The 25,264-nt window shown below is 42.0% G+C and overlaps 1 protein-coding gene across 1 annotated transcript in view; it reads left to right on the top strand.

Annotated features, from left to right (window-relative positions):
• CHCHD3 (coiled-coil-helix-coiled-coil-helix domain containing 3) overlaps positions 1 to 25,264 on the top strand; it is a 134,897-nt gene that overhangs the window by 98,473 nt on the left and 11,160 nt on the right. Inside the window, exon 4 of the mRNA XM_009883018.1 lies at positions 5,979 to 6,049. Coding sequence (XP_009881320.1) covers positions 5,979 to 6,049 — 71 coding nt within the window. The remainder of the gene's footprint in view (positions 1 to 5,978; positions 6,050 to 25,264) is intronic.

Below are 25,264 nucleotides of genomic sequence, written 5' to 3'. Positions count from 1 at the left end.
CCTATAAAAATACCAATTCACACATTTATTAAAATAGTGGTCTCCCTCCTCTGGGTTAGATTTTGCTTATCTTACCAAAACCTTCTGCCGTACGGATTCAGGTGGGTAAGTAGAGAAAAATAGTCTTTCTACAGTATATCTGCTTGGTTCTGCTGCCCAAGTGCTAATGAAGGTTGCGGATTACTTGCTCCTTGAGGATTATCACTCTTGGACTGTCAAAATACATGCAGGCCAGGGCAAAGCCTGGATGGTCAGAAGAGCAGCCCAAGTACAATGTACAGTGCCAGCGCTGTGAGACTGAGAGGTATGGGAGGCTTACAATCATAGAATCGTAGAATGGTTTGGGTTGGAAGGGACATTAACGATCATCGAGTTCCAACCTCCCTGCCATGGGCAGGGACACCTCCCACCAGCCCAGGTTGCTCCAAGCCCCATCCAACCTGGCCTTGAACACCTCCAGGGATGGGGCACCCACAGCTTCTTGGGGCAACCTGGGCCAGGGGCTCACCACCCTCAGAGTGAAAAATTTCTTCCTAATATCTAATCTAAATCTACTGTCTTCCAGTTTGAAGCCATTCCCCCTCGTCCTATCACTACATGCCCTTGTAAAAAGTCCCTCCCCAGCTTTCCTGGAGCCCCTTTGGGGACTGGAAGGGGCTCTAAGGTTTCCCCAGAGCCTTCTCTTCTCCAGGCTGAACACCCCCAATTCTCTCAGCCTGTTGTCATAGGAGAGGTGCTCCAGCCCTCTGATCATCTTTGTGGCCTCCTCTGGCCCCGCTCCAACAGGTCCACGTACTTCCTGTGCTGAGGGCTCCAGAGCTGGACGCAGTACCCCAAGTGGTGTCTCACCAGAGTGGAGCAGAGGGGCAGAATCCCCTCTCTCGCCCTAATGGCCACACTGTTGGGGATGCCGCCCAAGATGCCTGTGGCTTTCTGGGCTAAGGGTGAACATTGCCTGGTCATGTTGAGCTTCTCATCAACCAACATGATGGCTGATGTCCTTAAGTTAACGACATTAGAGGTACAGCCTGAAAGAGGGAGACCATGTGCAGAAAGTTGAAGAGGCTGTGAGAACGCAAGAGTTGGTTAGCAGGAGAGTCTCCTCTTTTGGAGATACAGGGTAGGAAATTCAGTAGACTAATGGAAGAATAAGCTGTCTGGAGTGACGGAACAGAGCAGAGAGGTTGATAGCTCTTGGGAATATCAGAACCTGTAAGACAGCTTGGCGGCAAAAGTCTATGCTACTTGCTGCTTTAATGCTTCAGGTAGAAGAGGACTGTATTGAGCATCTTAAACATGATAATTTTCCATGTGATGAAAGAATAACCAAGTGCTAAACTCCAATACTTGCAAATTGGAAAATGTCAGCATAGATGGCAATGAGCTTCTTCAGTTGACATGGACCTCTTAGGTGTCACCATACCTGCTCATGTAATTGTTGAGGTTCACCATATGACCCTCTGTACTCAATATGCAGCTCGGTGTGCATGACATCTGTTATTTATTTCACAGCATTCAAACTGAAAAATTACTAGTTTCTTGTAGGTGTTTCTGGGTTACCATTCCCATAATATTGAAGAAATGAAAAGAACTCCCTAATTCCTGTGGAAGAAGTTCTTTATGCATGGAGATAGCGTGGTGACTAATGATCACAGGTACCTTTTGTGCTCAGTGGGAGGTAGGTAAGGCATGATGTCTGGAATCGTTAGCTTTTTCTGGCTTTTTGTCTGTTGGAAATCAGACTCTGCCTTATCGGTTACAGCTGTTCAGCTGTTCAGATCTGGCATGGCCGCGTTCGTCCCTGCTGACAGCCATGGTGCAGTTTGGGGCATACTGCTAGGATGAGATTTTAGGCATTGTATGTGCTGGAGGATCACCCAGTGTCACCATGTGCCCGTTATGCTCTTTATCCTACATGGCTGCTGTTAATATTTGCCAGGGTCCCGAGCTGGATGAGTATTGCTCTGGTCCAGTACGCCAAATGTTGTTGTAAATTCAGTCAAGCAGGTGACAAATGAGGAGCATGCACACAAGTGGGTTAATTTCTCCCAACTTCAGCAGCTTTAAAGTTAATCGCCTATTTGACAGTTGGAGAGAGTTGGGGTCGTTCAGCCTGGGGAAGAGAAGGCTCCGGGGAGACCTTAGAGCCCCTTCCAGTACCTAAAGGGGCTCCAGGAGAGCTGAGGAGGGACTCTTGATCAGGGAGTGGAGCCATAGGATGAGGGGGAATGGCTTCAAACTGGAAGAAAGTAGATTTAGATTAGATACTAGGAAGAAATTCTCTTCTGTGCGGGTGGTGAGCCCCTGGCGCAGGTTGCCCTGAGAAGCTGTGGCTGCCCCATCCCTGGAGGTGTTCAAGGCCAGGTTGGACGGGGCTTTGAGCAACCTGGTCTGGTGGGAGGTGTCCCTGCCCATGGCAGGGGGGTTGGAACTCGATGATCGTTAATGTCCCTTCCAACCTCAACCATTCTATGATTCTATGATCTTGAGTTAGTTATTCAGACTCCCGTTGAGTCGGCAGCGATAGAGTATTTCTTCTTGTTCTGAATGCTCTGTGAGGCGGGTGGGATATGCTGGCCGGCAACCTCTGGCTGTGGAGCACACCGCAGTGATCGGTTTAGACTAGATACTTTGAAGAAGCTAAGGTTTAGTCATCAAGAACCAAATATGCCACTTTAATTTGGTATTGAAATCAAGCAACATGCCCACATTGTGCAAGAGCTCCGTAACAGATACCGAAATAGCATCTTCTACGTAATCTGGGATGATGATTAAATGCCACAACCCTGACTCTTCTGTTCCCTCTTGGAAGTTCCTAGCGTCTTTCGTAACATGCTTCCTGCACTTTCATACTTCTTGCAACAAAGGGGACTGTAAAGGTCTAGAGAAAACCATCTTTTTGTTATACAGCAACAGAAGAGGTTTTAAAGAGGGCAAGATGCTGCGTAACTCTGTAAGTGGAGACTGTTTGATAATGCCTGTGGCCGGAGGGACTCAAATCGAAGGTACAAGGGAACTCGGTTGTAGTATTTGCTACCATTTTAGTGGCTTGCTTAGTGAAAAGAGTCCTAGGAATATATAGACAGAGAGTATATATATATATGGAACATAATAAATATTGCTGAGGTTTGTACATCCATGCACACAATGTTTGATGCAGAATGGTAGGTGGTATTGCATTTCTGTTCCCTTTCCTCCCTCCTCCCTGCCCGGGCACACTTTGGGGACAAAACGGCTGTATTTGGAATATCTGCTGGAACTCATGAAGATCCACAGGGCTGATCCAAACTCTGATAGTTTGCAACTGCTGCTAACCTGAGAATTGGACCGTAGCTTTTTTCCTCCGCTTTGAGTTGAACAGCACATGAATATGCAGATTATATACACAATATAAATACATATCTATATATAGATTTATTGTGAGATGGAGGAATTTTAATAGTGCTATGTTACAGCACCATTTTTTTGTGTATTTAGAGAAACGACCACTGCATTCTTATCTTGAGTATTAGGGAGGACTTCTAAAATGAAACTTCGTCTCTGGATTATAGAGAATATATCTCTAAAAGAGAACCTGAGTGAATTTCAAAGGAAGATCTGATCCAAGAAACACGGCACACTTTATCTGAGATAACAAACCATTTCTTGGTGTCTTGAGTCTACCGTAGGATTTAAACTTCTTGGCATATATAGCAGCTCAGTTGATCACTTGAACTGCAATTAAAAAGTAGAACAAGTACACTCAGAATATTGTTTTTGTGTCAGAAATGCTCCTTCATGCTTGAAAATGATAAAAAATTGCAATCGATCCTTACAACTGTTGTGTTCATCTTTATTGATCAGGCAAAAGAAAGATAAATCGCAGCCCAAATAAGATTATAGTAAATGTTAGCATCGTAGGGGACTGTAGGATGATAGAGAGCTATTCATCATCTCAAACGGTGACCTGTCCGCACTCGCACCGTAGTCAGTCTGCTGTCTAATCGCATCCCCATTGATTTCATCTGCGTCCCAGGAACCTGGATGGGACTGTCACTGGGCAGCTGAGATTGCTAGATGCAAAGGGGTCACTGGTGTGAGGAGGATTTCATTTTCATTTTCTTACTGGCCAACAATGATTTATGAAAAAATAAATGACCCCAAGTCACACGCGTGGAAACCTCGATTCCAGTACAAAGGAATTATTAGGTCTGAATCTCAGAAGCAAGAGCGCAGTAGACCACCTTGCTCTTTGTGATCTGTGCGTGACCTTTGACTGCAGTGGATGTTACGCAATTTGTTATAATTTGTGGTAAAATATTAGACTTGCAATACAATTTTACCCACGTCTGGAGTTGGCATGCTTTTTAGTGATTTCTGTACATTTCAGGATGATAATTTGTAAGGAAGAACCTCTGCAGATGAGATCCTCAAATGGAAAGGAAAAGTGGTTTTGCTTTTATTTTTGTGGATAGCAAAAATAAAAGAGGATGTGCCTCTTGCGGAGTTTCCATCAACCATTTTTGCCGTAGTGGTCTATCTTGCCCGCACTCCTCATAACGCAATTTGGCACAGATAAATGTTGCTCAGGACATGTTTACTAACCCCATGATCAAGGAGACCATGTAATCTTTGACTTTTACAAAAGAGCGATCTCTCCGGTTACCGGGGTTTGTCATTTTTTTTTCCCCCTAACAATGTTTTAGGCATATCGCTTTTTCATACGTCAATGTCTTAAATAAATAAAACTGCTTACCTTACCCAAAGTAAAGTTGGAACGACGCTTTCCAGGGACTGCATTGCGCCAGCCGTCTACGTTAAATGTTTTAAAGGTGGGAAATATGTGTTGTGGCATGAGTAACTTTAAACCGTGGTATAAATAGGTAGATTGTTAAAATAAGGATTCGGAATGGGGTGTATGTAATCACGCGGTGTGTGATTGTAAGGGTTTTGTTGCCATGTTAACATGACTCCCCGGGATGCCGGATGACTCAAGAGCTGCAAAGCTTCGGAAGAGTTCTTGCAAGTGCCGACAAAAACCTTTCTACGTCTCCGCGACCTGTTTGCCCCACCATTCCGAGAAAAATGGTTTTAGAGAACTTTTGAACTGCTTTAACTTTTCTTTATTCCTCCAACTGTGAAGCCAGGTGTCTTAGCTATTACATCTTAAGTCCAACTGTGCTAAGGCTATAAAAACCTCTTTAAAAATACCAGGTATATATTATCTAGACATGAAGCATCACAACATTATAGTGATTTGTCTTCGACTATCCTACGTCCCACTGAGAAACTTTGCCATTTTTAAGTTCTATTGCTTGATGATTCAATCTTGTCTTGCCTGCATTTTGGAAATTAATGATGTGGTGGAACTGAGCAAAAGGCGTTCCTGGGTTTAGGGGAGATGACAATATGTTCTGAAGTTGCCAGATTTTAAAAATTAAAATTAGCAACTGATTGAAATCACGTGGAAGTTTGGAATATTAAAATAAGTCGCTGTGAGGGGCATTATCAAGGCAAAGAGCAAAAGAGAAAGTCAAGCCACAGTTAATTTATTGTGCAACTCTGAAGTATGACTCGAGTATCGCCTGCAAACTCGATGGGGACATGTGTGCGTGTAACACAAACAGGGGCACGCAAAGAAATAAGGATTCAGTGGGTTTTTTTTCCCCTTTTTTCTAATGGAGAAGCTTCAAAGGCTCCAGCAGCACCGAGTGCTAAATATGTGATTATTTTACCCCGTGTCTCTTTACAGTTCCCTCCCCAAGAGCTGTCTCTTTTGCATAACCTTCTGGAACCAAGAGGACACACTTATTGTAAAAAACACCCAAAGAAAAACCATCTTTGAAACTTCGTAGAGTACCTGATTTGAGGGTTAGGTTTGGGGATTTTTTTTGTAGCAACTCAAATGGATAAAATCTCCAAATTAGCATTGTTTGCTAGATTTTAGCGTGCATATAAATGATATTATATGAAATCTGTATTTTATTGTTTTTTTCCAGAGTGCCCAGTTCTACAAAGTTACCACAGAGCAATACCAAAAAGCTGCGGATGAAGTGTCAGCTCGGTTCAAGTAAGTCTTTTCTACTGTTATTTTTGAGCCTGGCAGCTAGAGGAGTTCTTACCCATGTTAAAATTCACAATAGTTCCCCTTCCCCCCATCACAGATCCTATCAGTCTGCACTGGTTATTGAAATGAGAGAATTTTGAAGAATTTGGAAGCCAGTGCATAGTAACCATAAGCTGCATAGAAATTGGATGCACAGTTAGTAATGTACTAATTAATTTATATTTGATAAGGTGCACGAAATATTCTAAAAATACATTCCTTAACATTTTTTCTCTAATGGAGCGCCAAAAATGTAGTTCCAACTTTGCATTACAATAGTATTCATCCTGTGCTTGCATGATGTGAAAGGATTTAAATTAGCAACTTCGCTTTGCCCTTAACAGCGAAGGTCAAATTAAATAATTGTGATTAGTCCTGAGGATGGTTAAATGAAGATATAGTAATTGATGGATCAAAGCGACTCTGACCCTTAGCCTTGGACTTTTCCCTTTCTGCTGGTTCATCCATTACACAGAAGGTCCCATTTATCATTTTAGTAAGGATACAGGGAGAACTTTTTACAACCTTTTAGTCTCAGCAGTAGCCAAGAAATGCTGTGTAAAATGAATTATTCTGTGACGATTTTTAGTTTTTTGGAGGGATTTTCTTTTGTTTTGTTTTGTTTTGTTGGTTTTTTTTGAGGAACAAGAAGAGAAAAGGCCTTTTGAGCTGCTGATAATGGTGTAAATAAAATTCTTAACTGTAAGATAAATATCATTTTATCTCTTAGTATCATGAATTGTTAAATATTCTCTAATGTATGTACAAAGTCTTTGTACTGGTCAGTGGGGCAGAGTATGTTGAGGACTGAATTCCTCTGTCCCTTAAACAAGAGGGACAAAGTGGCCATTGAGTGCAGGTTTGATGGAAGCATAATTCGGAGGGTTTCCCGTTCGGTATGAGAAGCCTGGTAGGTTGTTATTCATCATCATTTTTTTCATCTGCGATAAGATTCCCATCAGAGGGGTGTCTCTCCTTCCTCTGTTACAGTGGGGTATTTTCAACTTTTGAAATCTAATTATTGCCTAATCCGACTTCCGTTACTCCAAAGCAAGATTTTGTTGTGATGTGAAGCATTAGTTGATGGCTTTATGAGATCATTGCGGACAGAGGTGGGAAATGGCTTTGGCTTTGGGGTTTTCCCCCTAATATATAAATGATTTCCTAAGTAAATCAAATGCTTTTGAGTTCCTTTTTGCACAAATGCAGCTGGTAGGTACAGCAGTGGCCAGTCCTTAGCATCAGGCAATATCTAAGAATTTCAAGAAAACCATTTTGAAGGATGTTTCAGTCTATCTGCATAAAACGAAGAGTATTTAATGCAGAGGGATTTGGAGAGGGAACCAGAGTTTGCTAACACTTGATGAGATTGGTCTTTTCTTAATTTTCTAGAGACTAAATGTATAAATAGAAATGACCTATTTGACAAGTCTTCTCCGTAATGCCACTACCAAAATTGCTGTGCTTCCTTTGCACTTCAAACCAAAGTTCCCCAAAAATTCTTTAGAGCTTTTTGATTAGTGGATCCAGTTTTGGTCCACTGCCTTAAGAAACAAAAGGAAAACATTATAAAAAGAGAAAGGTATTTGAACTATGCGCATAAATTACAGCAGATTTGATAAAGTGCATGAAATATCAATATTCCTTTATAATTTAAAAGTTTTCCTTATATAAAATCCTTTTAAATGCCATGTCTTTTTATTGAAGGTTTAAAGTGAGCAGATGTTATTTTATCGCTGCCTTTTGTATGTAACTTGATGGATAAATTATGAATGATTTAGTGAAAGCTAAAGATGATGCTCTTTTGGTGTCACCAGGCACTTCTCATGTTCAGTTTAATTGCATGTGAGGATTGAGGACAGAGTTTCAAGCGATGGTGTTTAAAGAGCTTGTTTAATTGGCTGTAAAAGAAGAATTAAATAAGGTTGAACTGCTAAATTTTGTTAATGCATAAACCGATGTGCTGCATGTCAGTGCGATTTCAGATTCTAAGTGCGAGATTAATAGATCTAATTGTGGTATTATTACGAAATAGTTTCACTTTATTTTAAACACGATTAGAATTAGTTTTATTGAGATAACTTCCGTTTCTTCAACTTCTTAAGCTACATCTCCTTCAAGAGCAAAGAGAAGTGGATAATTACTTAAATATTTCCTGGATTTTCCTGTTCCTTCCTCCATTTAGTCCCTGAAATTACATCAGCTGTGGCTTCATCAGCCTTTAGGGATAGTTCGCCCCATTAAAAGGGAAAAAGCCAAATCTCCACGTAGACTTGTATTGGAGAACCGGCAGGTCTTCTGGACTTTGTCTGCAGTCCTTATTGATGCCTGCTTATTACCTTCTCCAGCGCTGCCCGCATTAGACCGATATTCCAAATGTTCATGATAAATGTTTTATCTCCGTGAGGTCCTGATTCACATTGATCAAATTCTGAATTATCAAATGGTTCATCTCTTTAAGACACTAATTCGCATTGATCAAATCCTAAATGACCAGGTTCAGCCAGTTCCTGCAGTACACAAATTACATTAAAACAACATTACTAGAGCATGCTGCCTTTTCTAATGTCGGAGTTATGTTACCCGCAGTTACATTATAACCAGAATTATTATATTATGAAGATGTCTCTGTTATAATGAGAAGTTTACACAAGAAGAAAAGAATGCGATATTACAGGAAGAGCCGGGCTTTGGGCAAAGATTTGAACTTTAACTAATCAAATTGTACATTTGTATTGTGGGTTTTTTTTCCTTAATTCGTAGGGCTGGTAGCGGGAAATTTGGCAGCTGCGGTGGTGACATTTTATTCCCCCGTGGTGTCTCGAGCCAAGTAACATCTTGATTATTAATTTAGGAACGGAGTAAGCGGATAGGGCAAATTCTGCCTAAAATAAATGTTTTTACTTTGTCTTCTGTGGCTTTTGATTCCTTGCAGTAGATAACAGACTTCATAGCTGTGCACCAGTGCTTTTTCCAAAATACTTTGCCATTCCTCTCCTGCTCCACCGCTCTCTTGCACACAACGTGGAGTTGCTTCTTGCTGCTGCTTTCTTTGCAAAAACATCATCCCCAGCTGGCCGGGCTGTTGGGAAATTCGGCTCCATTTGGGTTTTTACTGCCCAGGAGGTGTTTGTGCGAAGCAAATCAAGGGGGAGTTTTCCCCCCCGGAATCTCAGCGTGTCACTTCAGTGTCATGTCTAAACTCCGGTCTTCTGCAATGAAGCCAAATTTCGGCTCTGGTGCATCACGGCACAGGGTTCATCCCCGCTTGGGTGTCAATAGGCTCATGGATGAAATTATCCAGCGCTAAGAGTTTTAATCCCGGTGGATTCTTTGCCTCCTCTGGAAGCTTGGGTGTATATTCTGAATTGCAGATTTTGATGGCTTTATTCCCTCACTGTGAGACTTTTGATCATGAACCTTGCCATCAGGAGGAATGCCTCCCGGGAGCTGGAGGAGCTCGTTTGATTAAACGCAGAAAGGTTTGGGATTTACTCAGGCTGCTTCACACGGTACAGTCTTCACACATAGGAGAGGTTTTAAAAACGGTGTTACAAACCAAATCAATACGGTTCACGTGATCCTCGGTGATTTCCATTGCTCTGATCACTGATGGAAGCGAGGGCTCGGCGATAGCCGGGCAACAGGCTGTTACAACCTCAAAAATATCTTCAGCGGGGGGTTCGATCCAGGATAGAGCGAATGGGAATAAATGACGAAACATCGATATCGTGGCTTCCTTTAATTGGTGACTTCTGCATCACGAAGCTCGGTTTATTAATGTTTACTGACAATAAATTTTAAAGCACCGTTATGTTTGATGGTTATCTGTAAAAACATGGAAACATGACGGGTACTTCCGTTACGATGTGTTTTAGCTGATAGTCTGTTGGACTGGGAAGTGAGGCTGAGAAAATTTGTAATGAAACCACGTTAAATGGATAACAGTGACACTTCGATCTTCAAATATAATTGTCTCGCAAAGCAGTGATGCCAATTTTCTGGACGTTGGGAAAAAAAAAAAAAAAGCAGTATAGAGAGAAATTAAGCTTTTTAATGACAACATTGAACTGAGACCAGGGAAGTGTGGGTTTATTTCACTCTTCTCGTTACCCTTCTGCTGTTGGGCACATGTGCTGACTTTTAAGGGGCTCTTCTGCACAACCTGTAAATTAGGAATATTGATAGTTCCTTAACGCGAGTATCTTCAGTAACTATTGTGTTGTACTCACATCCTCCTGTAACGTAGAAATCCACGGTGGCGATACCCAGGCAAATAGTTTCTGCTTTGTCTCTGCTTGTGCAGGTCCACTGGTGAGAAACATTCCCTTTTCTAGCAGTTCCTTTTGCTACCTTAATTAGTCTTAGCTCCTTTTAAAAACTAAAGGTAAAAGTGCAGATTGTAAATCATATTTGTGAAATACATTATATTTTTCCAGTAACAGAACGTAGAATTCCTTGGACGGAGCCTGCAGGCTTGACTTCTGGTTGAGCTCCCTTTGCTCAGCCAAAGACGATGGGCTCTAAATAGAAACATCCTGAATTAATCTTTTCTCTTAGAAATACAGCACGTATATTGTCATGAAAGAGTCGTTTCCATGTCGTTCGCCCTGATGATACTGTTGCTGGTAGTATTCGTGAATTCTTTTTTCACGGCTTATGGCTGGAGATGATGGTCCTGACTTATCCATGACATCCCGCTGAGGAGCGTAGGACTGGGATGTTTGTAAATTGTGCCAGAAGGAGTGCACAGTGTTAAATACCGTCAACTCAGCTTAAACCGTGGAGCTTTTCTTCGCGGCAGAGGTATTCACATGGCCTTATTTCTCTTTCTTTGTAACTCCTCCACCCCATCCCCTTGTTGTTCCCCACAGCTGCGTCGCTGCACACAGTTGTGCTCACGCCGTGCGGAGGGTGGCATAGCGGTGAGAGCTGCTTACGGTGTCGATGTAAGCAGTGCTGTTGTCTGCTACCTGACGGCATTGCACTTCGGGAGCGAAGTGCAAACGGTGTTTTGCAGAGTGGTGGTGACACTGTCATCCCTCCCAGGTTTAAACCCGCCCGCATTCAGGACCCATAGAGCCGCTTCCGGTAGAAAGAAAAATTGATAAAGAGACTACAAATCTTTTCCATCTCTGTTATTTATCTTGCACATCGGAGATCCTGTTCCTTTTGAATGCAAGAGGAATAAAACAGAATCTGTTTCCTTTGCTCGCTCCGTACAGCCGGTTCGTGATCCCGACGGACTGAGCGGAGGGCTGCTGTGGCACAGCTCATTCCAGCAACTTTCTGCCACGTACTTTGTGTACGTGATTTTGCTTTGGCACAGTGTTCCCTTTACAGGCAAAACCCTTTGCACCGTGCATGCCTTATGCGTGCTTAGAATTGGAGTGAGGAAGCAGAAATTATGTATTTCTGCCCTTCGGATGGAGTTGCCTCTTGCTTCAGTAGTGTGGCTTCATGAAGGAACTCGGGTGGTCCGCAGTTACCCCTGCCACAGTTGCTCTCTGACCTATAAACATATAAAAGAATAACCTTTGAACAGCTTTAGAATATAAAAATTCTATAAATCCTTTATTCCGTGCATTTACCTACAAAATGATGATCACTTCATAAATGACAGATCTCGTTCTCCCTACAGCAACAGAGATCTTTAACGTTCTTCCTTTGATCAATACGGTCCATTAGGAATGAAGAGTACTCAACAGAGCCGGATGAAATATTAATTGTGCACTTTTTAGCTAGATGCAGATTCATTCTGAGGGAAGCGGGAGCGGGGGACTCTGGCGTAATAGCTGTGTGTTTTTCTGTTAAGCCCAAAATCGTGAGTCTGTTTGCATGGGGATGTGTGCTTTCGTTGAAGTATTTGAGCTGGAGCGTGAACATTTAATGTGCTTATTTGGTCAGGAGATAAGTTTGAAGCACCGAATGCGTTCTTTTGAGAGTTATATTAACTTTTAAAATCCATTATTCAAAATTTACATAGCACATTAATTAAGAGGGCCAAGCCAATTCTTTCCGTGTTTGCCATAATCCTTTTTTTTTTCCCCGTTTGTGTCCTTTCTAAAAATTGTGGGTACGTTCATTAAAGCACCCTTCAGGCTATCACCAGTTTTTCACACGGTTAGAGACTTTGCGCTCTGGAATGGAGAAAGCAATCTTAACATGAATTTTAGTGAAGCGCAAAGTCATGACTAGGAATTTTTTTTATATGATAAGAATGAGCACTTGAAATAACTGAAGATTTTCGGGAAAGTAGGGGAGTTGTAGTAGGATATAGTTATAGGTGAAGTTATAGTAGGATAACGACGTGGGCAAACGTGCTCTTTATCTGAACGTGCCTCTCCTCTTCAGGTGAGGCGGGTGGATGTGTGGGACAGAGAAAGCACACGCTCGTGTTCCAGCACCCCACAGCTTTTCTGTATTTGCTTACATAGACACGTTAAGTAATTTCTATAGACTTCCTTATGAAAGCGAGTGAGCGAAACTCTTCCTTCATGCATCAGTGGCCAACAGTTAAATTGGCGTGTTCCCTAGTTTTGTGTGCTGGTAATCAACCGAGTCCCCTGAAAATTGATGGATGCACTCATTAAGGGCAGTTCTTGCTGCTGGCTGCAGTTTCGGGAGCCACTCACGGCCGACGAGGACGGGCTCTTCGTGGCGTAGCTGGCACGGAGCGCTCTGCAGCAGGACATCTGGCTTCATGCTCCCTTTCAAGGACTAAAGCCTCCTGTTTTAATACGTTAAGCATCCTTTGTTGGGATTTTGTATAAACACGAGTAAATGATTTCCCAATTACGGTATTAAGCCAAGGAAGGTTAAAACCCACGGTCTCGTCTTTTTATTATTAATTCGTTCTGTATATTGTAATCTTCTGCTGCTGAGATTTATGAATACCTTTTTCTAAGGATGTTTTTTATGAGTCCAAGCCATCTGTAGGATCAAAGCCTACAAATCTTGCAGCCCCCTCTTCGGGGCGCACAGCGGCAAGCCTCGCTGGAAGGGAGCGTATTTTGCAGAGTCGGTGGTAGGTTGTTCTTTTTTTTTAAGAACCCTACACCTGTTTCTGCTTACAGGGTGAAGAATGAATTGCGAATTACCTCTACATGTTAGAACATGACACTTCATATTGCGGGCGCTCGTGCTATCTGTTCTGTTAAGGCCCCCAACTATGTAACCAGCCGTTCCCAAATCACGGGGTTGGAACGGCAGCAATCCGCGCTCGGTCGCTAATATCGGTGCGCGCGCGAGCTGCGGGAAGGGAGGTCAGTGCCACCGACCTTTGGTTTCCCATCAGAGCTCTTGAAGAAGATGAAGCGATCAAAGCAGGATGCCAGGACATCAGCGCGGTCTCATTACTTTGGAAGCTGCATGCACAGATGCTGCTGTTGCTGCATCAGGCGTCACTGATTTACATTCATAACACCTCCATTACAGCTCATTTGCTGCTACTTGTAATTAACAAGTTCTTCCCTTCTCTCCTCCCCCCCCCCCCCCCCCCCCCCCCACGCGTTGCCCCCTTCCAGTAGCGTTTGGCTAAAACAGGGGAAAAAAAATAAACCACAGTCATTCTGCTTTACACTCCATCTAAGCAAAATCACAATTGTAAAGCCAAAATATGCATTAAACGTTTGGGGAAATAATATCAAATCATATGCTTTGTTGCAAAGTGCTGTCACACTCAGAAAATAAGATTTGTAAAAATAGTATTAGGGTGTCTTCTGAAATAGTTAAGCTGTCTTATTACCTCCTAGTTCACATGAGATTAGTTCAAAAGTAAAACTTTTGTCTTTAATTGCTGGTGGTAAAAATTATTACTGGACTTGAAAATTGGGGCATCTGGTGGGTATATTGGACCTGCCTTACTCTGTAGCTCTGAAAGGCTAAATGGTATTAAAAATACTTTATTTATTTTTTCTGCTCTGGGAAGTTGGTAAGACATTAGCCATGTGGAGAACAGGAGCTTTAATAGCTCCTTCCCTGAGCAGAGCTGCACTTTTAATTGCAGTTTATCTTCCAGTATTGCTTTTTATCTTCCTGTCTGCTTAGGACAGTCCAAATTGAGATGAATCTCGATCAGATTAGGACCTCGGTTAGCAGTCAGGGTTTCAGCACAATGTGTCCGTTGGGCCTGGACAGGCATCTCCGCATCTTCCAACACTCACCCACCAACCCGGTGCTCTTTTATGTATGTTTCTAACACAAAATGCTTACGCTCAAAAACATCAGAACAGCAGAAACGCCGCTGGTTCCAGAACCAGATTGCGTTTATTTAATGCTGGTCTCACATCTTTGTGTCTCGACCCATTGCAGATATTGGCGATGCGGAGCGCAGAGCTGCAGCTGGCAACATCTGGAGAAGGGGCTGCTGCCGTTGTTGGCATCTGGGAGGGCGGTACCTGGGGAGGTGGCACAGGACGGTCGTGTCGTGGGTGTCGCTCCTCTGCTCTGATAAAAGAGGAATTTCATTTCTTTGCAGTCATTCTGTGCTGCTCAAACAAATAAAATTGTGCCGGGTTGCGCTTGATTAACTCTTCATTTTTTTGTTGAATAGTGCAAAATTGTGCAGCAGGCGGTTGGTGACATGTATGCCACATGGATGTGGGATCATGGAGAAGCCTTTATAGGTCTGCCTGTGATTTATGCTTTTTTTTTGTGTATTAGAATGCCTAACAAATTGCCTGCCTTGTGTAAATTTAGCTTTAATTAGTCCATCTACGTGCTACTATAATAAAAATAATGAAAGGACCTGTATAGGTGTGACATAAGGGCATACAGTTATACCTCAAGGTTAGGGGACTTGGCTGAGGTCAGCAGGGTAATATGTGCTGAATCTCAGTCTAGAATTAAGTGGTTAATGACAACCATTTTTTACACAAACTTTACAGGCTGTTCTTCCTAATACAGAATATATTTTTCAGTGACCTGATTGCTTTGCGTCTCATTTACAGGTGAGAGTTTATAACAGTCCCCAAACTTTTGTTTTCCATCTTACCTAGAGTCAAGCAGTGATATTTTGGCTTTCTTTGTTTGTCCTGTCAGTAGCATTTCCAGCATAAGATAATATCTTTTTTCAAAAATGTAATTTTGTTTCTTAAGCAGTTCCATTCTCTAGGAGTTGACCAGGGCACCAGACTGTACATTTTCATATGGCTTTGAACAGAGGAGTGGCATGAATCCTGCTCTCAGCAGCATTACTACTTCTTTCTACCCCCAAACTTACACAGTTTGTCAATTATTCTCCTTTGACCAGAGAAAATTTGGCATTTTGACTGCTGAATTTTAGACAGTAGTTGCCTTTTTGGGAATATAACCATTTTGAAATTATTTTCCAGAAGATACAAGTCTGGAAAAAATTCTCTTTCTCTTTTTTTTTTTTTTAGCCTGAAATTTCCAGCAAGCTTTCCCAATTGGCTTTTTTAAACACAACGGTGTAAATTAATTGCTCAGAAGTAGTTCTGCAGCTACTCGCAGAACCACTGGTGTGAGTGTCCACACTCTTTGCACAGGGTATCACAACCTGCCTTATTGTAGGAGACCAAAGCTCTGATCCATAGGCTGCAAAATCCGAATTGTGGCTGGCCTCTACGTCTGATGGCTCGTAGGAAATGAGCCCATTGCCTTTAGGCGTGTAAATAATCTGTTACTGTGCCGTGTTGGCCACGGAGCTAAGGGTTAGCCATGTTAGTTAGAAGTACTCAGGTCCAACAAGATAGTCTATCTCCCTAGCAGAAAATTCAAGTTTTATTTATATTTATTTATACTGTGTTGTTATTTAATGCATGTCCTTTACAGGATTTTTTTTCCTGATGTTCTGCCGATGTTTTCTTTAAATTTTGCCCTGTTATTCACAGTACCCCTCAATGCAAAATGCCGAATTATTTTCAGAACGTGCTTTTTGATTTTTCCAGTGGTTACCACTGCATTTTTAAAGCGTGAGTCCTGACAACTATATAAGAAAATGTGTACATTGGTCATGAAATGTCCTAACCAATTTTTTAAAGGCTTTTACAGTATCTGATAAGTGCGTGCTCAGATTTTCCTGAACACGAGCTTCATTCTTAAGCAAATCACAACTCTTTTCCTGCCTGTTTTGAAGAGGGGATTTCCTAAATATTTTTGGTTTGCTTTGGCATTGTAAAATGTTTTGGCTGATATTTCTGTTCCATGCTGCACACTTAGAAGCATGAAAAGCACACCACCTTCTAACCCTGAAAGAACACAAGACGACACAAAGCTGTTCGGTAGGAGAGATTTTTCCCCATGACTGTTTATGGAGTGGTTAAGTGTTAGTGGGTTTTTGTCAATTCAAGTGCCATGTGCCTCTACAGCGGATCTATAACTGAAATTGGAAAACTTGTCAATGTTTTAAAAAAAAATATCATGAAGATGCACTCTGTCTCCTTGTCTCTGCTGTTCAATTCATCTGCCTGCAATATAAAATCAAAGTAGAGTCCTGAAACATTTAAAGCACACATTTAAGCCTGGGGAAAGGAACCGAACAAAACAGATCTTTAAGGAGACCACTCGAGTGCCATGTCTGTGGCTATAAACTTTATAAAGATGGACTCCCCTGTCAAGGGTGTGTTAAGACGGATAATATTCCGTAGCAAATGCTGCAGTGTGCCGTATGCATTACTGGAAGCAAAAGAAGATCAGGATCGAAAGGTTTTGCGAGACAGGCTTTATAGATCTGTGTGTAATAGAGTACCTCTCTGTCTACACCGCTTTACTGTTAGTGAAATCTTGCTCTTACATGGGCTGATGAAATGCGGTCCTTTTCTTCCATCATGTCTATTCTTCTCCCTTGGCCTTGACTAGACACAGGACTTCGGCCAAAACAGTGTTATAACCCTCTCAATAAAAAGATGCCGTCAACGCGGTCAATGTAGATTTTAAAAACAAGTTCTTTATAGATAAATTCCTTGTCAAACGAATGCAGTTCACCAGCTCTTCTCTACTAAATATTTTGGCTCCCTGAGGTAGAGAAATTGCTGGAGAGTCTACAAAAGAGGTTTTGGTGATTTTTCGACAGAATTGATAATGGATAAACCTAATCTATGTAATGGCTATATCCCAAATTCTCTTTATTTTAAACCTGGAGACTTGTAACTCCCCTCTGGATGCATAACGTGCCAGTGCACGAGGCAGCAGTAGTCCTCAGGTTCCTCAGTACCCGGTAAACCTCAGGTTTAGGCAGATGAAGTTGTTCCTTTTTGGGTCCTTGCAATATGGATGCGTGAAGGTCAAACTCCAGCATCAACCTCTTGTTCTGGATATGCACTGTAAAGTAATTGTTTTCAGATAGTATCCAAATTAATACAGGTCAGGTATTACTCCTTCTCTTCAATAGGATGAGTGTACTACTGAAATGTTTGTTAGTTCTGTCAGATGTTGAGTTCAGTGCTTGGGAACAGACTTTTTAGCAGGGCCTGTAGCGATAGGATGAGGGGTAATGGCTTTAAGCTAAAAGAGGGGAGATTCAGACTCGATATAAGGAAGACATTTTTTACAGAGGGTGGTGAGACACTGGCCCAGGTTGCCCAGAGAGGTGGGAGATGCCCCATCCCTGGGGGAAACAGTGCAGGTCAGGTTGGATGGGGCTCTGAGCAACCTGGTCTGGTTGAAGATGTCCCTGCCCATGACATGAGGGTTGGACTGGATGGCCTTTAAAGGGTCCCTTCCAACCCAAACCATTCCGTGATTCTATGCAGAGATCTCTGCTAAAAGGAACTACTGAAGTGCTGATAGACATTTTCCTGGGGTCTCTATTTTGTGTGTGAAAATCCCTATTGTAGTACAATATACATTTCTCATGATGGACCCACTGCAAAGCGTAATCATTTTATTGTATACTGAAAGAAATAAGAAAAGCAGTTATTTCTTTAAAACTTTTCGTGCCACTTAACATGGCTCCCAGTTTCGAGCCATTTAGGAGATCCATTAAGCCACTGGGTTGCTCCTATGCATGCATTAGTAACAGAGCCGGTGTAATATGGAACAGGCTTGCTCTATCATGGACACATTTATGAAGATTGATAACAGCCGGGGTTCAGTGTTAACTTTTATTGTCAAACAGGCTGCAGGAGAAACTGCCTGGTATTGCTTTTGCTTTGATTTATGAAAAGGTTGCTGCATGAAAAAGACATCGCATAAAATAGCTCTGCTGGCAGTAGCATTATAAAATAGGGCTGTAAGTAGACCAAACAATAACTAACTATAATTATGTTCATTATTGTCTCTCTCAGCAATCTCTACCTTTGGTAGGGTGCTTGCACTTGCTACCACGCTAGCTTTAAAGTGGACTCACCTTGCTTACGAAGTGGGATGAGCGTGATAAAATCCTGCTGGTTTATACGGGCAGAACCCCCAAAGAGACCTTTTTTTGTTTGTGCTGCGAAATGAAAGAAGTCGTTTAGATTTTACCTACTTGCAGAAGTGACACCAGGAGGAGGAGGACGAAAGGTCTATCGAAAAAAAGTCGCTGTTTCTGTTACAGTTTCCATCACTGAGATATTTTGCCTGAAATTATTACTGTTCTCCTGTAAGGGTTATTTCAGAATGTGTTCTATTTAGACCCCTTAAAAACAAAACCAGAAAGCCCAGCGTAATGGCAAAGATCACCAGTTTTCATCTGTAGACGGTAAGAAGAATGATTTTCTTTCTCTCAGCCTAGTACCATCCTTTGTAACGAGATGTGCCGCAGCAGGAGCAAGTTGAATTCTTCAGTTAGCAGTAATTAGCAGTAAAACTTTAGTGAGAACCAGTTGAAATCAAGGGGCATGACCTAACTGGGAAAAATTTTAGTGGTTCCTCTAAAGTTTGTCAAACTTGAGGTACTTTAACTAAAAAGCATTCCTCTACCAAACTATCTGAAGACCTCGGCCAAAAAATAGCAACTTAAAAATGATATGTGATAAGGTTATGAAACGCAAGGCATCAGAATCACTTCCTTGGATCAGACAGAAGTTCCATTAAATAATCCAGTGTCTAATTAATGCTGCCAGCACACAGCAAATGCGTAAGGAGAGACCTTTGTAAGCTCTTTGTGAGATGACAATGATATCTCCCTGCAGTACCCTCTACCTTCTGGTGTTGAACTGCTTTCCAGGTACGCTCATGCCTCAGGGAGACATCCATGGGTAGGCAGTGAAAAATTATTGAGTGAAAAGTAATTAAAAAATAATGAAAATAATAAAAAAACATGAACGTTGTGCTTTACAGCTCATCTTTCCAAGCTCAGTTCATGATTTGTTCATGGTGAGAGGTGCATTTCCCCTACTAGGATGCTAAAAGTGATGCTGAGGGCGTTATGATTGCGTATGTCTACAACACATCGTACAAGTGCATTAAAACTAAGATATATTGTAGCAAGGTCCAGTACCTGCTTATTATCAGCATGCTCGCGGGGTGATTATTGCTCTTTGTGCATGTTTGCTAACGCGTTATTGTTGTTGCTGCCCAGCTGATTATATTTTATGAAGGGGGTGGCTCGCCACAGCCCGGTGCAAGACCCAGAGAAGTGCACATCGCCTCTATAACTTATCACAGTGAATCTTAGCCTTTTTCGTTAAATAACTTCATGCCCACATGAAAAATGGTCATTTTTTCTGCTGTCTCTTAAGATTGCAACCTTCAGTTCCCTCAAGTAATCATCACCCCCGGGAGCAGTGATGCTTGAAGTGTTTAACTGTTGATTGTTTTTTCTGCGTGCTACTTCTGCTCATAATTATATCTCTTATTTTTTTGGCCAGTAACAGGCTTTCGGGCCTCTCACAGCTGAAGAAAATAGTTAAACATATATTGCTCTAGAGAGTAATATTTGGATAATAATGTGCCCCGAGTTAGTGTCTTGTGGTGCTTACATTGAGTGCAGGAGTTGACCTTTGCTATCGATGAGAAACGGGTCTCCTTATTAGAACAGATTATATAGCACCTATATAAAGGAAAAGCTGTTTTTTAGTGTAGTGGTGTAAGGTGCTGTGAAAGTTTTATTACCGCGATTTTGGGATGATCGTGTTACTCCTGAGTTTACAAAGCCTGACGTGAGTTGCACGGCTCTTGGGGAAATAGGTGGCGGGAACAAATCTACAGCATGGTGTTGCTGCCGTGCATTTGGTTTGTGCTGCTCATTTGGGTTTTTGGTCTTTGTCTAGGTCTGTCTATACTCTTTTGCGTGTGTGTGTGCCCTTTACGCACACAGTGGTGTAACATTACTGTGGGAAATTTAACATAGGGACAGGAATAAAATTAAAATGGAGAAAATTTCAATGGGAGTGTATAAAATAGTATATTTTTGATACCTTCATACAGAAGCAGCTTTCAAACTGCTGTGAAATTAATTTTTCCTTTAAAAATCAGAAATATTCTGTTTTATTTTTACATACTGTGTAATGCTAGTTAATGTACCCAAGTAGTCCTGCGACAGCAATGTTGCAAACCACTGGCGTCAGCCACTTCGGTGAGAAACGTCAGCCAAAGCATCAATTAAATTTCCCAAAGACTCGATCTTCCTCATTATAAGCTCTAGCTAGATCTGAAGAGAGCGGTAATTCCCTTGCTGCCTGGTGCTGCCTAAACCTCCACAGTGCCAAAAAGCCCCCCCAAAAGTCCTAGCAGTAAGAAATGGCACTGCCTGGTGGTGTTTGCCGCGGCGATCTTTGACTTGGTGCTCACGAACAGCTGAGCGAGTGGAATCTCGCCAGTCTTCATTAAATAATTTTTGGGGCGGAGTAATGAGACAGAGCTCAAGTGATGCCACGTGCGAACTCTAAAAATAATTTGTGATCTGAATTTACATTATGAGGCTTGAAATGCAAGCGTTGATGTGCTGATCACGTATGCAGGAAAGTGAGGGTGTTTTACTCAATTCAGACTGAGCAGATTTGACTCTTGTGGTGGGATTAGTTTGGTTTTTATTCTGCTGAGTGGTTGGACAGGCTTACATATGTCCGAGGTGATCGTTCTTCCTCTCATAACTTGCCAAAGATAGTAACTTGTTTTGATCAGTGCAAGCCCAAGGAGTTCTTTTTATATCCTATATAGCATATAGGTGCATTACATGGCTACAATATATTCCATGTAGATAAAACTGCTCCTTCCAGAGTTTATTCTGATTAAAGACTGTACTTACTACACTAACTGTTCTCCATTGTAAAGGCATGCATGCCCCTGGTAGAAGTTTAAAATTTATATCATTATCATCCACGTGGTTGTTTATTTTAGTATCCCGGTATTAAAAAAAAAAAAAAAAAAGTTCCTTGAGCTAAAAAAAAATGTGCATCCTAAATTTGGGTAATTCCAACATGTGGTTCCCTTTGCAGCTGCAAGGACCAGCTGTGTGTAAGGTATGTTTGTATAATAATATGTTGGTGTATTTTGTATTTTAAGGGGTTTTTTGTCCTTGTTTTTTCAGGGAGGGGAATTTTATAAATGAACAGTGATTTGGGATAATAAAAGTCAATGAATATCAATTTGAATAAAGGTATTCAATCTAATTTTGTCTGTCAGGGTTGATGGAAGTCTTCTATTCCTTTGAAGACTTGCTCATCAAGGGATTTGGAGTATGAGCAGTCACAAACGGTGACTATCAGTACTCCTGGCTTGTTGGGCAACGCCTGGGAGTGGGTATTTAAGGAATGCTGTAGAACTAGGGAAAGTATGCAGTGATACCATTTTACCTTCAAACAACTAGCGGAGTGGGGCTTTCCTGAAGCCAAACATCGTATTTTTGCTTCTAATCTCTTGATGGACTTCTCTTAAATTGCTGTAAAATTGTTTTCAACCCCAATGTGCTTATGATAACCCCAGTATAGAATCACAGAATGGTTTGGGTTGGAAGGAACCTTCAAAGGCCATCTAGTCCAACCTCCTGCCATGGGCAGGGACATCTTCAACTAGACCAGGTTGCTCAGAGCCCCATCCAACCTGACCTGCAATGTTTCCAGGGATGGGGCATCTCCCACCTCTCTGGGCAACCTGGGCCAGTGTCTCACCACCCTCAGTGTAAAAAATGTCTCCCTTATATCTAGTCTGAATCTCCTCTCTTTTAGTTTGAAGCCATTACCCCTCATCCTATAGCTACAGGCCATGCTAAAAAGTCTGTCCCCATCTTTCCTGTAGGCCCTCTTTAAGGAAGGCCTCTATAGGGTCTCCCCGGAGCCTTCTCTTCTCCAGGCTGAACACCCCCAACTCTCTCAGCCTGTCTTCATAGGAGGCTTCATAGGGCTCCAGCCCTCGGATCATCTTTGTGGTGCTCCTCTGGCCCCGCTCCAACAGGTCCATGTCCTTCTTATGTTGGTGGCCCCAGAGCTGGAGGTGGCACTGCAGGGGGTGTCTCCCCAGAGCGGAGTGGAGCAGAGGGGCAGTAAACCCAAGCAGCGAGTACCAGCTTTTCGTCATGTGTTGTTTGGAAGAGGCTTGAATTATGTTTTTGTTGTAAATCTACTGCTAGAAACCCTCACGGGCTACACCTCTACTGAATGCCATCAGTGATTTCACAGATCCATCTCAAGTTCCCTTGCAGTTGCCTTTCTCTAGGCTGAAGAGATCTAGTCCTGATGTGATGTCCTCAGAGTCTGAAGACTTACCTTGGCAACTAGTTCATCAGCCTAAGTAGGATTCACAACCAGGAAATCTTTTCTGATCCTCATCCTCATTTCTTCCTGTTGTAAGTCCCAGCCCAATAAGGGGGTTTAAGAATGTGCATAACTTTGCACATGCAAATGTGGAATTACTCGCTTCTTGAAGTTCGGCTCATATTTATGTGCTTTGCCAGATTTGAGATCGTATATTCTCTCCGTTAATCTTAGAGGTGCTCCTCCCTCCCTGTATGCAACAAATAAGTTGTTGCAAGACAAGGGATGGTTTCCACTTTGCTTATGCTAAAAGCGGAACCGATATCCTACCAACATACCAGGTGTGTCACCAGGTGGGAAACATTCAGTAGGTAAAAAAAAAGCATCTGAAAAGGTCAATAGTACTATCTGCCAGTCTTCGTTGTTAAACCAGGTTTTTGTCAACATATTGAACTTGACTTAGTGCTCTCTCGACCTAATTAAATGTCTGTCTTCGAGGAGTGTGTGCGTGTGTGAATATGCTGGAATGTGTCTTGCCTCCTCTTCTCATCTCCATCCCTAAATTTCGAAGGTCAGAATGTTTGAACTAGATTTTTATTTGCTTTTAAGAAGGCTGGGTGAGAGGTGAAATAAATGAGAGGATGACAAACGTTTGCCTCTGGTTTTGTCAGTGCCGGGATTTTAGGGGAAAGAGTCTAAAAATAACATGGGCGATAATAACGCCGGAGCTGATCACTAGTGGCACAAAAGATCATATATCAGCAGACGGAGTAAGTTGTATTCCGACTTCTGCATAAGTCATTTCTTTAGTATTACTACACACATTTATCATTCTCAATTGCAGAGCAGAAACAACTGTGGTTGTCTTCCACCATTTCATGATAGATTCGTTAAGCAAATTCTTTCTTTTACACGTTTTGGAAAAGTCACACTATGTAGTCAAGTGTAAATAAAAGCAAGAATCAACTCTACAGTACTTGATCTTTTGCTGGCAGCACTTCCCACACGGTAATTTTGAGGGCTCTGTGTGGGCACAGTTTGATTATGGACTGCTTCATAGCGTCAGTTGTAGATATTCAGAAATCAGATCCGCGGTATTACTTCCAAATGATTTTTAGAAGAACATAACCATTTGGTTTGTGCTTTACACGTTTCATAATGCACTTTCAAGTCATCACCCACTTAATGTGCGAAGACAATTTTTAAAAATAATTTAATATAAAGAGTGAATTAATTTTAAAACTAAAAATAATGGTGCAGCAGTGAGGACCTTCATTACCATATGGCCTTTTGTCTTTTTCCCTCTGTTATCTGTTTTGCAACTACTTTCTATACTGTAAACAAGTCCTGCAAATTCACTCAGCAGAGGTGCTGTTGGAAGTGGTTCTTTTCAGATGAGGTAATCTTAAAATGAAAGAATAAGCCCCTCACCACCACCTTTTTGTGTCATGATGGAAAATACCACTGTCTTGCTGCTGTTTCAGACTTGTCGCTTACACTTCATCTTTGAGCTGACCTTCTCTCTAGGTCTTCTCAGCTGGGCTTACGTTTCGCTCTTGCCGACTCTTTATGCAAAACATCTCAAACATGACCTTTCTTGTCCATCTGCTCAGCTAAATCTGTCTCAGGCTACCAGTTACCGCAACATTATTTTTTTTTAGTAGTATTATTATTATTTTTGTTTGCCCCCTGGCCACGAGAAGGGAAATCTTGCCCTGATGATGTCTGTTCAGAGCAGTGCTGCAGATAATTTCCTACCCCAGCTTCACGCCATCTCCTTTCATCCTGCCACTGGCTTCCCCATCAATGTTGTCCCATGCAAGTCACACGTCTTCACTTTTGAAGCCCTTCGTGTCCCATTTCTGCTTCCTGGCTGTCTCCTGTTCCCCATTTACTTTCTCTCTGGACTGCTCCTGACGCCACCATCCATCCCTCACTCATCCGCTTTTCAAACAAGCACCGAGTTTTGCTCTTTCTCAGAAGGAATTTCTGCCGGACGTAGGCAACATTGATTGATCAGCTGCCCACAAATCCCTCTAGAAAACCTCTTGGTTGCTCATAAAGCACTTGAAAACTGTTGCTCAGTGTCTGTGTATATATATGTGTGTATATATATACACACTCTCACGATATCATGTAATATGTAATATGTAATATCATATATCATATATAAAATTTAATATAACGTAATATATAATATAATATTGTGAGAATGTGTATAAATATGTATTATCCTGAGATTATAGATTGCCTCAGTTTCCTTGTTTCACCTCAGTCTGTTGTTTGTTATCTTTGTGTGTATTATAAACACATCGAGGAAAGAAACATCCTCCTTTTTTCTCCTTTGCACGCCCCCTAGCGCAGTTGGGGTCCAGTCACAGCGTGGCTCCTCTCCCACGTCAGATGGAGTAAATAAAAGAGGTCAGGACATATCTCCAGCGCTCTCCTGTGCTGGTGCCTTGGGTCTAATTAACAGCATGTTTGTTTACAAGGTTTTGTTTTAGAGCTGACACTTCCCTGGACGATGCCAGGCGTGACTGGGTGAAGAGCACATGCAGGGGACTGTCCCCAGTTTGGATGGGGGTGGGATGGGGATGGGGAT

The sequence above is a fragment of the Charadrius vociferus genome, unplaced genomic scaffold, assembly GCF_000708025.1.
Source record: "Charadrius vociferus isolate BGI_N301 unplaced genomic scaffold, ASM70802v2 scaffold32, whole genome shotgun sequence".
Lineage (NCBI taxonomy): Eukaryota > Metazoa > Chordata > Aves > Charadriiformes > Charadriidae > Charadrius > Charadrius vociferus.
This window is presented reverse-complemented; position numbering and strand designations above follow the sequence as displayed.